Below are 15,778 nucleotides of genomic sequence, written 5' to 3'. Positions count from 1 at the left end.
TATGAGGGGGGGTTTCATCATTCATTCTGCCTGGTGTTCTCTGAGCTTCCTGGATCTGTCATTTGGTGTCTGACATGAATTTGGGGAAATTCTCAGTCATTATTGTTTCAACAATTTCTTCTATTCCTCAGTCCCTTTCTTCTCCTTCTGGTATTCCCTTAGATGTATGTTACATCTTGTGTAGTGGTCCCAATATTCTTGAATATGCTCTTTACTTTTTATTTTCAGTCTTTGTTCTCTTTGCTTTTCACTTTTAGAGATTTCTATTGATATAAACTCAAGTTCAGAGATTCTTTCTTCAGTTGTGTCCAGTCTCCTTATAAGCCAATCAAAGTCATTCTTCATTTCTGTTATAATGTTACTGAACTCTAGAATCTCTTCTTGGTCCTTGCTTAGGATTTCTATCTTTCTGCTTACATTGCCCATCTGTTCTTGTATGCTGTCTACTTTACTCATTAGAGCTCTTTATTAATAGTTGCTTTAAATTCCCAGTCTGATAATTCCAAGATCCCTGACATGTCTGGTTCTGATGCTTGCTCTGTCTCTTCCAATTGTGTTTCCTGCCTCTTGGTATGCTTTGTCTCTTTCTTCTTGATTGTCAGGTATAATGTACTGGGTAAAAGGAACTGAGGTAAATAGGCCTGTACTAATGTGGTGATAAGTTGTCAAGGAAGGAGAAGCATTTATAGCCCTCTGATTAGGTCTTGGTTTTTCACTGAGCCTGTGCCTCTGGACTGTGAACTTCACATGTACTTCTCAGTCCCCACCCCGCCTTACATGGGACAGGATGGCTAGAGTGAGCTGGAGTTGGGTACTTCCCTTCCCCCAGGTCAGTTCAGTTCTGGCTAAACAGTTTGTCCTGACAACAGACCTTGTTAAAAACAGAATGCTCTAGCATATGTCAAAATTATTCCTTTTCCTCTGCCACTACCAGGATCATAAAATTTTTTTTTGTCCTCTATTCTCTGTGAGAACCTCATAGGGATTTGGGAGGTAAAATTCACAAGTGTGAAGGCCCCTCAATGAGTGGGTCCTCCTGGAGTTTTTAACCCTCAGAAATGTCCTCACTGAACTTCCAGAATTTGTCAGTTACAGTTCAGGTTTTTCTACAACCAACCATGGTTCCCGAGACCGCTGCTGCTCTGATAAGTTGTGATTCTCTGTATTCGCTTGTCAGTCTCTCCAACTGGGGGGGGGGGGCAGTCATCTGCTTTGTGACCTACTTTCTCTAATGGATCTAAGAAGAGTTGTTGATTTTTCAGTTTGTTCAGCTTTTTACTTGTTGTTAGGATGGAGGGACAACTTCCAAATTTCTAACATGCTGGTCTGGAAACTAGAAGTCTTAACTTTTGAACTTGCTAAACAACCAATTCACTATTCGGCAAACTGGCAATTTTTTGGGGGGCGGGGGGGGCTACATTGGGTCTTCATCGCTGCGCGCAGGCTTTCTCTAGTTGTGTCCAGAGGGGGCTACTCTTTGTTGCAGTGCACTGGCTTCCCATTGTAGTGGCTTCTCTTGCTGCGGAGCATGGGCTCTAGGCACACAGGCTTCAGTAGCAGCACACAGGCTCAGTAGTTGTGGCTCGCGGGCTCTAGAGCGCAGGCTCAGTAGTTGTGGCACATGGGCTTAGCTACTCCGTGCCATGTGGGATCTTCCTGGACCAGGGATCGAACCTGTGTCCCCTGCGTTGGCAGGCAGCTTCTTAGCCACTGCGCCACCAGGGAAGTCCCAAACAGGCAAATTAATTTAAAAAAGCAAGAATTTATACTACCTTACACCTCACGGCAACCAAATAGTTGATACAGGAAAAATTTTTATTGAAAAACTCCAGCTAACAATTGCATCAGGAATGACAGAAGTAAAATATTGCCATTTTACAACCTCCACTGAGCTAATGGATCTAAGTGGTGAATATGAAGTGTTTCTAAAACTATTAGGTGAAAGGCTGAAGAGAAACTTTTTTAATAGATTGACCAGGCTGGCAACACTGGAACCTATTAGTCAAGTTTAACATCAGAAAAAGATAAATGAGCAGACATTATATACCTCTTGATATGAAACAACAGGAAGTCTATACCAGCACCTATGATGTATCTTGCCCAAAATAAACAGCCAAAATCTTATCAAGCCTCTAGATCTAACTTCCAGTTTGCAAGAAAATTGGAGGATGAAGGAATATGTGAAACTGCATCACAAGATGCTAACAGCAAAATCCAAAATGAAGGAATTAAATGCTATAGACTAACTACCCAGTTTCTTCCACAAATAAATGGCATTTTAAAAGTGGGGTGGTGAGGGGAACCTAGAGATTAAGAGATTATTCAAATGCAACATATGAGCCAGGTTTGGATCATGATTCAAATGAAACAACTGTAAAAAACATTTAACAATCATTTGAGCATAGTCAGGATAATTAATAATATTAAGGAATTATTGTTATTTTAGGTGGGTTAATGATAACATAGTTTTTTTAAAAAGAGTACTTATTTTAGCAATATATACTAAAATATTTATGGATAAAATAATAACTGGAATTTTCTTTAAAATTATCCATTGTAGAAGAAAAGTAGGTGAGAGTATAGATGAAAAAAAAACAAAAACAAAAGAAAATATTGACTATGTGGATGGATAGGCCAATGGGAGTTCATTTAACTATTCTCTCTTCTGTACATTTGCAAATTTTCATAACAAAAGCCATTGTAAAAAGTTATCCAGAAGAGACAGACTCTGTGAAAAAAATTTAGAAATATTCCAACTAATTTATTTTGCCTATTTTTTATTATATGCATAGAATTACATGATGCAAATTAATTTTCTAAAAGCCTAAAAGAGCTATTTCAGTGAGTAAAAAATAAAAATTCTAAGTGATAAGAAAGCATTATATCATCATTTAATTGGCAGCATTTTTTTCTTTCATGAGAGTATATAAAGTATCTTATAATCAATAATGTTGTATATTCAGTAAAAATAAGATACTACTTATTAGAGACACTGAAATCTACTTCTTGTCAGGAAATGGTGACTAAACAATTTTTAAAGTCAAACAAGATAAAGTATTTCAGTGACTTTAGAAATCAAATTAAATTAAAGAAAGAATTCCAGAACGGAAAGACAAACCTTGATCAGCTCTGCCTCTATCTGCTGATGAACACCTATATAACTCTTCTTCACCTGCTGCTTGTCTTTGATCATCATGGTGAGCCTGTGTAAGGGCCCAGAATTTAGGTCCTCTGCATGTGTCTTCATTATCCTACTAAGTTGTTCCGTCTGCTGAATCATAAGTAGCCAGGACTTTTTAAAAAATAAGAAATAAAATTAGCACTTGTATTAGAGGTTTCCACTTAGCTGTCTTCAGGAACTTTAAATATCTAGTTTTACACAAATTATTACATTAATATAAAAATGGCAGGTTTCTGGCAATTATGCAAGGAGCTATATGAGTGGTTCATATTTAATATCTTTAAATTCAAGAACAAATGCTTCAAAATTCAGTAATCAGAGACTGCAGAATTCTAGGACAGGATTAAGGGACTCTGAGAAGCCACACTTGCAGTCTTCATTTTACCACTTCTTGTTTGTTTTTCAACACACTGATATATTGCTTCTGCCCAAACCATTCTATTGCTTCAGTAAGGTTAACACTTCCTAATGATCAAATGCAACAGAAATTTACCCATCTTCATTCTTAACCTGTTTCTCTGAGGCATCTGATCCTACTAACTCACTTCTTCCTGAAACCCTCTTTTTTGGTTTCTATGGCTTCTCATCTTCCAACATGCTGGCTTGCCTTCCTCCCTTCCTAAAAATTCCTTCTCAAACTTTATACCTGCTCTTCTTTTGCTGTCTATGTCTTAAATACTTGTATTCTCTACATTTCTATCTTATCTCTTTTCTTAATAAATACCATTAGTTCTCAATGGTTTTTCTAGCCCAACACATTGCCTCCATAGCAGACACACATAATGGTGGGTTTGGGACAAGTGGGCATATGGATACTGCTGGAAGAACAAGTCATCTGTTTTTAGACTTTCTAGCTTATAAATACTGAAAAAAAAGTAAAGGGAATGCTCTTCACTACAGGTCTTCAAAATTCTATTCAGAAACAGGTGTTGTAGACTTTCCATGGTCAGAGAGGATCCATGGTAAAGATACAAAAAATAGGCAAGGTATAGTTTCAGATATTTCACAAGAGTAATTTTCTACACTATTACCTTTGATCTGTGAATAAACAGAATTAATTGTTTCTGTTAGTAGTCCAAAATAATCCCAAATCAAAATTTAATAGGTATCTAAATCAAAAGTATAGCCTAAAGGAAACAAATTCTTAGTCAGTCAGAACTCACCAAGGTTTAGCTTAGTAATCTTGTTTTTGATGCACTGCAATATATGTTTCTTTAAAAAAGTAATCTTTGAGGACATTTCTTTAGGGAAAAAGATCATTTTTAGTTGTGAGATGCTATTATGAACATGAAATAAGACAGGTGGCCTATGAACTCATCATATTTACTTTCAAATTCAAAAACCTCAGTACTAAGATGCTCTTGATAACACAAAGCCATTTAAAACTGATGTAGCTCCTCCATTAAAATATAAATATTAACAAAGATGAAAACAAGAAAAACTATACAAACGTGGATTAAAAACATACTTTAAATTGCCCTAGTAATTCTTGTAGCTTTGCCTTTTTCATTTGATATTTTCACTCTAAAAAATACCATGTTAGGAGAACATTCTATAGCAAGTGCAGAATATTAAGGCTACCAAAAATAAAGTGAGAGGAATTAGTTTCTTTCTCAAAAAACAAATATTCTCTATCTTCAAAAAACAAATGCTCCCTAAGTGCTTTGTAGCAATTAATTTTTGTGATTCTATGTAGGAGTCCTTGCAGCCTAGGGAGAAGCCTTCTTAGAAGCTAACATTAAAGATCACACAACTAGGTCAGATTGCCCTTCACCTCCCAGGAGGGCACATCTCATCCTGTCTAATAGCCCTGTTCACTGCAATCACTGTGCAAAGTCAAAACCTCCCAAGGTATATATTATCACCCCAACTGTCAATCCCATATTGCCCTCAATATCTCCTATTCTGACCCAGGACACTATCTATAGAATCCTGTACTCTCAAGAACTCTTGCTGTATGATTAGAAAACTCCTTATACTTCTTATCAGAACTTTCCATTTGTCTTCTATCTGTAACAAAAACCTGGCTTGATCCTACTAACAACAACCTAATACTGCTAATAAATATGCCCTCTCTTCCTAGAAGTCTCTGTTCTTCTGAAGCTCAAGTCACCCTTGCACATGAACAATCCATCAGAAACTCCTTCTGATTCTCCCTCCAAAATCTACCACAAATCTACCCATTTCTCTTCATATTCACTGCCACCCCTTTTGAAAGATATGATTATCTCTGGCTTAGACTGTTGCAGCACCTCCTAATTGGTGTCCTCTCTTCTACTCATGCTCCTTTCCAAACCATTCTCCTTAAAGTAGCAAAAGACATTGTCATCTCCTGCATAAAATCCTACACTGGCTTTCCTTTTCATTTAAAGAAAAATCCAAACTTCCTTCTAAGACCTATAGTGTCTCAGATTATGTGTCCTCTGTCTATCCTTTCAACTTCTGTTTTGCCATTATCTACCCAGCTAAATAAGTTCTAGGAGCACTGGTCTTCCTTTAATTTCCTAAACATTCTCTCTTCCTGGGAGCTCATCCTCTCTTTCACATGGCAAGATCCACCTCTTCCTTTAGGAATCAGCTAAATCTCATGTAGGTCTAATGCTTGCTATTCTTTATCTTAGCACTTAAAACAACTATTTATTTGTATGTATACTTTTTTTTTAATGTCTCCCCAACTACAATGGAAGCTCCAAGTGGGTAGTACTGTGTCCCTTTGTTCACTATTTTAGGTATTCACTGTGATGCCTGAAATAATAGCTATCAAATATTCTTTGAAAGAAGGAAGGGAGAGAGGGAGGGAAGGAGGAACAAATGTAGAATAAAACCATGAAGTGAAAATATGCCATTAAAATATTTTTTTAATAGTTTCAAACTAGAATTAGATAGCATAGAACAATGCCAATTATGATGGGGAAGGAAAATTAACAAGTCTATCTTCAACTGATAAAACAACAGAGGGATTAGAGCAGCACACAATGCAATAAGAAGCACTGGCCTAAAAGGAATGAGTGCAAGAAAATGTTTGGGTGGTGTATAACTCGAATTAGACGCATGGCTGGAATATTTCTTAAAAAGAGGGATGAGTAAAATGTTAACAGATGCTTAATAAAGAAACAAACAAACAGAAAAGATGCATTTCAACATTTATAATTAAACTGATATAGCACTTTGCAGATATGGCTCTTTAGTTCGGGCATAGCAGTGGCCAAAGCATAGATAAATTATTTGTTGATTAGGATAATTTGTGGAAGATAATTCCTTGTAACCTAATAAACAAAATACTCATCTCATCTGCAGACCATCTGCAGATATTCAAATTGCTTTATTATACAGAATCCTGCTTAAGGGATTAATAATGTTCCTCATAATGCAATTTTACCAGTAGTCACAGTCACTGATGCTGAAAGCTACAGACAGGTTAAGAAATAATAAAAAGTGAAAATATCTGAAGTTTAATTTTAGAAAAATTTAATCACAGGCAAAGAATATTAATACAATTTGAAAATAAAACCATTGTGGTTAAGTTTACAAAATAGAAAAAAAAGTATCTTAACTTCTGAGAGAAGAGCTACAAAATGTGAAAGTAGGGATAATTTAACTATAATAAACTAGACAAAAATCCCAAAGGATACTAACAAAATCAGGAGTGAGAGATGGATAAGAAGTATAAGTATGCTCATTTCCTCACCTTTCATACATAAGAGTCAATAGACAGCTTTAGTTATAAAGTTTGTAAATAAAGAGATACAGATTTAAGCTTATAAATTTTAAGTTTCAAAAGTTAAACAACTGAGTGTTTAGAAAAAAGCAGACTATATAGACCTTCTGAATTACAAAAATAATTTTTAAAGGAAGTTAACATTGTCCACTAGAAAAAGAAAGAAAACAAAAGAAACTTAAAATGATTAAAATTAAAAATAAGCTGCAAAATAAAAATTATACTAAACACATCTGTTAAATATTATATGTAAACTTTATGTGTTAAACATCTATGAAAAGGAAAACATTATCAAATCAGAGGGGAAAAAACTTCACTATACACAAAATGAGAAACATCAGTAAAATAAAATAACATGTAACAACAACAGAAAAGATAGGGAAACCCCTCCCCCAGAAAAATATGAACAGTAAGATCCAGCAGTCATTATATTCAAATGATATAAAACTGAATTCTGGACACAAAATATACAACAAAGAAGGGCACAGTATGTTGCCAAAGAATATCACTCAGAATGAATATATAACTGTTGTGATTCTTTTCATTCCAGAAAACAGTACATTGAAACAGAAAGCAAAAATGATGGAAAATGCAATGAGAAATCAAAAGTAGTAGAATTAAATATACTCATCTCTACCTGTGAGAGACTAGACTAAAAAAAAATAATAATACAGAGTATCTGAATAAGTAATTTAATAATGAATATGTTTGATCTATCATCATATATAAAACTCTATACACTACAGGTCTAAAAATACCTATTTTAAAAGAATATTTTTAAAAATTAGATAATATTGGGCTATAAGAAATTTCATAACTTTCCTCAAAAATAGAAATAGTGCATACTAAACACACTATCTAGCCTCTTTCAATTAAAGGAAAAAATCTTTATCAGAATTTTTAAGGGAAAAAAATCAAATCATTCCTAAAAAAATGCATAGGCCAAAAAAGTTAAGTTTTTGAACTAAAAGAAGACCTAGAAATAACAGTAAATAAAACACTGACCATCAAGCTCCATGATATACAGCTCAATATGCTCAAAGATTCACAAACTTTACACTTCTAAGTAAGAAAATTTTTAAATAAATTTATTAAAATACAATTTTAGAAGTTAGAAAAGGGAGAACAATATAAAACTAAGGAAAGTACAAAGAAGGAATTGAAAAGAAAAAATGAAAAATATTTATTAATTAGACAAAAATAAAAATAGAAAAAATGTTGACAGCATTAAAAAGGAAAGCTTAACAATAATGAAGGAAATAACAATAACAAAGGAAATAAAGTATATAAAATTGACACTTAGAAGTGAGAATTAACCATAAATTAACAAAATTGCAAAAACTGAGAGAAGCATCTGAAAATAAATGAAGTAGCTTTTTTTTTCTTTTAAAGAGAAATACAAATTAGCAAAATTGACATTCCAAGAGACTGCATACAGATCATTCCATTTTTTGCTCACAGGTACATTCCCAGCCCTTTACCTGCTGGGACCTGATCTCTGCAAACTGTATTTCCCAGGCTCTCCCTTGCTAACTGGCTTTTGGCTTTATTGGGCAATGGGAGGTACTGGCACAAGGCTGAAGGGCAGGAAGAAGGGAGAAGCCAGGATATATTTCTCTCTCCCTCTCAGATTATTTCCTTCCTCTGTCTCTCTGCTTGTAATAAGCCCTCCTCCTCACTTTGTGGCTTCTGGATGGTAGAGGCTCCACATAGTTACTAATCTCTGAGGTGTCTTACCTTTCTCTGTTTGCTCTTAGCTCTTCTAAAACTTTTGAACACATTTAGCCCAATTAAATCCTATTTATTGAAGTACCTATTGTAGGTTCTGTTTTCCTGACTGAATCCTAACTTTTACAGATAGGAAATTCAAAGAGACCAATAACCATGGAGTACATGGTTATCATAAATCAATTATCAATAAAATACATCTAATAAAGTACAAAGCTCAAACTTTTTTTTCCTAATGAATAATTTCAAACCTTTATGAATCAGATACCTTTGGTATTACCTAAATTGTTTCTAAGAATGGAGATTGAAAACAAAGTTCCTAAAATCACCATAACACAGATAACAAAAAATGATGAAGATACTACAAAATTAAATTCATTTATAAATACCAATGCAAAAGTCTTAAGTAAAATATTAATTGGGCAAAATTGCCCATTAAAAGAAAAACATCTCATAATCAGTTTGGGAACATTTCAAAAATGAATATTTAATAGTCAAATATAGAAGTATTCCCATATAAGTCAAACACAAACCAAGCTGTTTAATATCAACAATGTTATTTAACATTGTTTCTGAGATGCCTCTGAAGATAATGATTTGAAAGGAAAAGGCTTACCCTTTCTAATAATAAAAAAATACAAATGAAGCCATTTGAAATTATTTTTCATGTATCAGATTGACAAAATTAAATAAAACAACCACACACTGTAGGTAAGTGTATATGGGAACAGGCTCTCTAATGCACTGTTAGTGGAAATGTAAATTATTGAAAAACAAATTTGGTAATAGCTACTAAAATTCTAAGTGGGCAAACTTTATACCCAGAAATTCTACTTCTTAGAATTTATCTCACATAAAAATATTTTCGCAAGAATTCAGAATTTACAAGGATATTTACCACAATCTTAATAGCAAAAATAGTTCAATAAAAAAACTGATAAATTATAAAATGATATGCAGCCATTAAAAAAAGTAAAGTAACTGCAAATGAAATGATACAGAGAAAGCCCAAAATACATAACTAAGTAAAAAAGCCAAACTTCAGAACAGTTTATAGAGTACAAAGTTATTTCTGTAAGATAAATAAATGTCTTGTGTGGGCACATGCATAAAAAAAATACAGAGAAGAAAATTAGGATGACTATACATGAAATGTGGAAAAGATAACAAATTATATTTTTCTCCTTAAACCTGAAATGCCTTGTAAAAATGTAAATATTAGAACTAATCCAAAACAAAATTATTTCTGCACCAACTCAAATTCCATCCACAAGCTGCTCAAAATACATACACACTGTGACCTAACACCACGATAGCACTTCCAAACATAGGGCTTACTAAAATACGAAACACCAGCCTTTACTGTATCACTCCAAATTTAGGACAGATGCTTCCATGTAATTAAACTGCAGCTCTCATATGGAATAGGGAACAATCATCACACTAGAAGCCAAAACTATATCTAAAATAAAATAATACAGAACAAGGTGAGTTATTTTTTAATCATTACGTGATAGTGTGAAAAAATATAAAACAATATCTACTCAAAGGTAGTAGAAAATATTAGCAGCTCCTCCATAAAGTGGTAAAAACTCATTAGTTTAACTTACTTTGGGGAAATAAAGTCTAAATTAATTTTTAAAAATTAAATGTTAGAATTTTCCACAGCAAATAATTTATTCTATTCAGGTATATACAACAGCAACAGGTATGAAATGTAAAGATCCTACCACACTGCTTATATTTCTATATATTAGTAATTGTAATTAACAAATTAATCATGCATATTATCAGGTACTCAGAAATGAGATGAAGGAAACAAGAAAACACTGGTTTTCTTGATTGACTGATTGATTCCTTTGTACCAGGAACAATGTTAGAAAGAGGAGATAAAATAACCAGCAAAGTAAAGGACCTCTTCTGACCATGACATACTAACTGGAATCAAACTCATCTTCCCATTGAAAACAACTGGAAAATGGGGCATCATGTATGACACTCTTTTCATATATTGGACAGCAGGCAGCACAGGGCTGGAATCCCAAAGAGAAGTGAAAGGGCTAAAATTGCCCCAGTTGTCTTCCTGGAGGTATTTTCTTAAGGGAAGTGCAGGGAGAAAATCAGAGATAAACAGACTTAGAAGTCATAGTAAAAAGTTTGATATATACTAATTACAATGCCCAATCAGAAATTTTAGGCAGGGGACTTGGCCATTACAGGGGTTAAATTAAAAGGTCAAGAAGAAAACTCTCTGGGCCTCACATAGCTTATACTTATTTACATTTTTTTATTAAAATAATAACGCAAACCCTCACCTGATCTGAATTATCTTAAATTCTAAGTATGTGGTCTGATTTCATAAGTGCTAATTACATCTTCCCAGAAGAAAAATAAAATGCTACTGGGAAAATCTTTAAAAATAAGATCAGCCAAGATGGAGTAACAGGGATCAAATTTACCCTTCTACCTGAAACAAGCAAAAAATGGACAAAAGATATGGAACAACAGTTTTCAAGACACTGTTTATCAGGCAAAGAAGAACAGTGATCACCAAGAAAAGGAAACAAACAAGGTGAGCCCTACAATTGCCCTGACTTACTGACTTGAGAGACTACAGCACAGGAAGGAGAAACTGAAGGAGACACCAGCAGAATCCCTGGGTTGAGGAGACAAAGCTGAGAGTCAGGAAAGAGCAAGGCAACTAGAGTTCATAGGACAGACTACTGGAGAGGACAGAGGTACACAGAGAGAAGCCCAGAGATCTACAGCGAGCCCTGCTCCATCCAGGATTCAGCACAACACTGATCAGTGCATGCCCGTGAGAAAACTACAGGAGCTGGGCAAAGAACTAGCTGAGAAGACTAAAGGGAACAGGACCTGGTGCTCACCCATGGTTGGGAATACTGCCCGTTCCCACCAACCACACAGAAAAACTCAAAATTTATGGGGCATGGGGTAGAATACTCAAAAAAGTTTTGCCTTCCTAGTGCGGAGTAATTAACCCTGGAGTTAACACTGTTCTGGTCCTGCCTAAAAAACCTTAAAATCAGAATCCAAAAGATCAAACTCTTTCCAAGTAACGTAACTGTGTCCCCAAACAAAACTCAACAACACATAGCAATACAAACTATCAAAAATGAAGCAGAGAGAAAAAGATTTTTTTTTAATAAACAGAGTATCACTGAACTTTAGGACTTTTAGAGATCTAATATGTGTATAATTAGAAACATAGGAGACAGAGAGGAATAGGGAAAGTATTTGAAGAAATAATGGCTGAAAATATTCAAAACTTGATGAAAATGAAAAATCCACAGATTCAAGAAGTTTAATAAATCCCAGCCCAAGAAGCATGAAAACAAAACAAAACAAAACAAAAAAACCCCACACTATCAGTACTGTATCTGAGTCAAATAGCCTTGGGACATTCAAACGTTTTATAATGATAATATAATAGTTTTCACAAACTGATTACATATATGAAACCCATCAATTCTATAACTCATTTTGATGAGTTTCTGGATAACTTATTTTTTTCTTACAGCATTTAAAATTTCCTCCTCTGTAAATATAGCAGGAATTGACTAGTCTCCTCTGCATGGTTTATATCCCAGTATCCAGAAATCTCTACAGGTATGATCTTATCTGGTGGAGATTTGCAAAGAACCAAAGGACTGAGTTTACCTAGTGAGTGAGCGAGAAATGGATCATCTGAGTTAAATATGTCCTTTAATTTCAGGGGATTTTGGCTTCTCTAATTAAGCCTTTCTAACAATGAAAGGGTTGAGGGACTTCCCTCATGGCGCAGTGGTTAAGAATCTGCCAGCCCATGCAGGGGATATGGGTTCAATCCCTGGTCCGGGAAGATCCCACATGCTGCGGAGCAACTAAGCCTGTGCGCCACAACTACTGAGCCTGCGCTCTAGAACTGAGCCTGTGTGCCACAACTACTGAAGCCCCCACACCTAGAGCCCGTGCTCTGCAACAAGAGAAGCCACCACAATGAGAAGCCCGCGCACCACAACAAAGAGAAGCCCCTGCTTGCCGCAACTAGAGAAAGCCCGCGCGCAGCAATGAAGACCCGATGCGGCCAAAAATAAATAAATTAAAAATAAATTTATTAAAAAAGAAAGAAAGGGTTGAAACTTTTTAGACCCTCTTATTCAAGTACTATAAATTCTCAGATTATCAAACACTAACATCACAATCAAAACAAATCCTGAATAAAAATACTATGTAGACAAAAAAAAATTACTAAATATTTTAAATTAAAATAGAATCAAAATAATCAACATAATCAAAGTCAATATCTGGGTTCTAAAGAGTGGTGCCAAATATGCTGAGCCACATCATCTCAGTCATTGCCCAATCTCAGCAGTAAGAAGAAAGCCATTATGACTACCAGAATATTGCTACTGCTACCAAAAAAGAGTAAGTCTAAATGTCTAAACAGGGACTTCCCTGACAGTCCAGTGGTTAAGACTCTGCACTCCCAATGCAGGGGTCACAGGTTTGACCCCTGGTTGGGGAACTAAGATCCCACATGTCACACAGCATAGCCAAAAAAAAAAAAAAAAAAAGGGAGGGAGACACAAGAGGGAGGCGATATGGGGATATATGTATATGTACAGCTGATTCACTTTTGTATAAAGCAGAAACTAACCATTGTAAATCATTGTAAAGCAATTATACTCCAATAAAGATGTTTTTTAAAAAAAGGGTCTAAGCACAGATTCAGGCCACGAAGGAAACTATATTACATTTTCTTTTCTAATACTTTTTCTTCAAATTTTCTAGACTCAGTGCCCCTCAACTGCTTTTGTTCTTGGACTTAAAGGCCACTCTTCTTGTTCGTCTGAGGAACAAAGATAACTGGCCAGAGTCACCTTTGTTCTTCAGAAGTAAATCACATAAGCTCAGCAGTCTGTCCTACCAAAAGTTACGGGTTGAATTAAAGACCTCTGCAGTTTCTTCCAGCTCCAGCACACTGTGGTTGTTCTCTACTTAGCTACTTCCCTCATCATCCTCATAAACTCATTGACCTCTGTAGCTCATGTCCACAGAAGACTGCTTTGTTGATCCAGCTCTAGTGGATCTTTGTTAATACAGGGATGGCCTACTTGAAAATTTTAAAGAAAACAATAAATTACAGTAAGGAGATGTTTGCCTACTTCCCTCTAGTTTCTGGGTAATATTCCTGTTCTCCACCCTGCTGCATCCCACTCCCATTCCCCATCCATGTCCTAGAAAAGTGGTTCTGTTATTCCCTATTTCCTGTATCCCCCAAATTTCCTTGATTGGCTCTTTCAACTCAACATTTTTTACAAACACAAAGCCTTTCCCTTCCCCAATCCAACCAGTTCTTCCAGCTACTGCTCAATCTAATCTTTTTTGAAAGCCCCTCAAATAGACTTCTGGGGGGAAAAAAAAGTTAAAGCTCTGCATTTGTTTCCAGAAGGTATGAACCAGACTGTAGACTTAGGATACTCCCTTTTGAAGCTCTACCAAAGAAATGCTGTTTTCTTTTCTCATATCCTGTGTAATACAGAACCAAGAGGTGAGTTTGATGTTCTCCATTACTTCTCCTCAACTCCACCCCTATTAAAGCTAACCTTGCTTGTCAAGATGGCCCTTTACTCCTCCTCTCCAACACTGTCTACCTCTGATACACTCATAGGCTTTTTCTTATTCACCCCTTACATCAACAGTCTGAGACACATATCTTCATCTTATAAATGGTGTCAGAGAGATTAAATAATCTGTCCAAGATCATACAGCTAACCAATGGAAGAGCTCAGCTTCAACCCAAATCTACCTCTTACTGTGCTAGACTGGATACAACCTAAGAAGTCTGGAGGATACTGAAGTATGGGAACCTAAAGACCCTTGCAGTGAAGGACTACTTTGAGAACAACATCTAAGCTAAACTGATGAGAGTACCTTATAAACTGGTTACATATAACATTAATCTGTATTTAGTACTTTATCATTAAATTACAAGCTTAAGAGCCATAGGGAAAAGCCATCTACTCCCTGTAGGCCACCTACTTTGTAGCATGAATAACAAACAGCTAAAGTGAAGAAGTCCTTCTAGGCCAAGATTAGTGAGTCATTCTTGATATGACACAGTCTGTTAGAAGAAATGAAGATGAAAAAGAAAGAGGCCTCTCACTGTATTTGAGTTTCTAACTACAATAATGAACCACACTTCAAATCTTCCTAAACAGAACAATTAAGAAATAAATTGTCTCCTTACCTAACCAACCCCAATAACACACTGGATAATTAGAAATAGTACCACTTTAACACTGACAGTACACATTTCTTTATGCTCCAGGAAAACAAATGACTGGTTTGGGACTTTAAATTTTAGAACATTTTCAGAATGTTGAGTGTTATAGTAAATAATACTAATATTATATCATAAAATACTGTTTTTTACATAAAATGCATTATTTCAAAAGATTTTCTGAATTCCTAACTGTGATTATTTTATGTCTGACTTACTTCACTTAGTTTAATGACCTCCATGTAAAGGTCTATCCATGTTGTCGCAAAAGGCAGGATTTCCTTTTTTATGATTGAATAATATTTCATTGCGTATATATACCATATTTTCTTTACCCATTCATCCACTGATGGACACTTAGGTTATTTCCATATCTTGGCTATTATAAATAATGCTGCAATGAACATGGGGGCATACATATATCTTCAAGATAATAATTTAATTTCCTTCAGATATATACTCAGAAATGGAATTGCTGGATCATATGGTCATTCTATTTTAATTTTTTGAGGAACCTCCACACTGTTTTCCAAAGTAACTGTACCAAGTTATGACCATTTGTATGTCTTCTTTGGAGAAATGTTTATTCAGATCCTCTGCCCATTTTATAAATGGACTGTTTGGTTTTTTGCTCTTGAGTTGTAAGTTCCTTTTTTTTTTTGCTGGTTTATAACATTATATAAATTTCATGTGTACTATATTTCTATTTCTGTATACAATACAGTGTAATTTTATATATACAGATATATAGATATAGATATAGATATAGATATAGATATAGATCTCATCTTCTTTATCCATTCATCTGTTGGTGGGCACTTAGGTTGTTTCCATATCTTGCCTATTGTAAATAATGCTGTGATAA

The 15,778-nt window shown here is 35.0% G+C and overlaps 1 protein-coding gene across 5 annotated transcripts in view; it reads right to left on the bottom strand.

Moving 5' to 3' along the window:
* The window catches only part of FER (FER tyrosine kinase), a 470,473-nt gene that overhangs the window by 387,457 nt on the left and 67,238 nt on the right, over window positions 1-15,778 (bottom strand). For all 5 annotated transcript variants that reach the window (XM_060093231.1, XM_060093230.1, XM_060093228.1 and 2 more), the window contains one exon: window positions 3,119-3,292. In XM_060093231.1, the coding sequence (XP_059949214.1) occupies window positions 3,119-3,292 (174 nt within the window). The remainder of the gene's footprint in view (window positions 1-3,118; window positions 3,293-15,778) is intronic.

The sequence above is a fragment of the Mesoplodon densirostris genome, chromosome 3 (genome assembly GCF_025265405.1).
Source record: "Mesoplodon densirostris isolate mMesDen1 chromosome 3, mMesDen1 primary haplotype, whole genome shotgun sequence".
NCBI classification, from domain to species: domain Eukaryota; kingdom Metazoa; phylum Chordata; class Mammalia; order Artiodactyla; family Ziphiidae; genus Mesoplodon; species Mesoplodon densirostris.
Note: the sequence above shows the minus strand (reverse complement) of the source record. Positions and strands in the feature narration are given on the sequence as shown.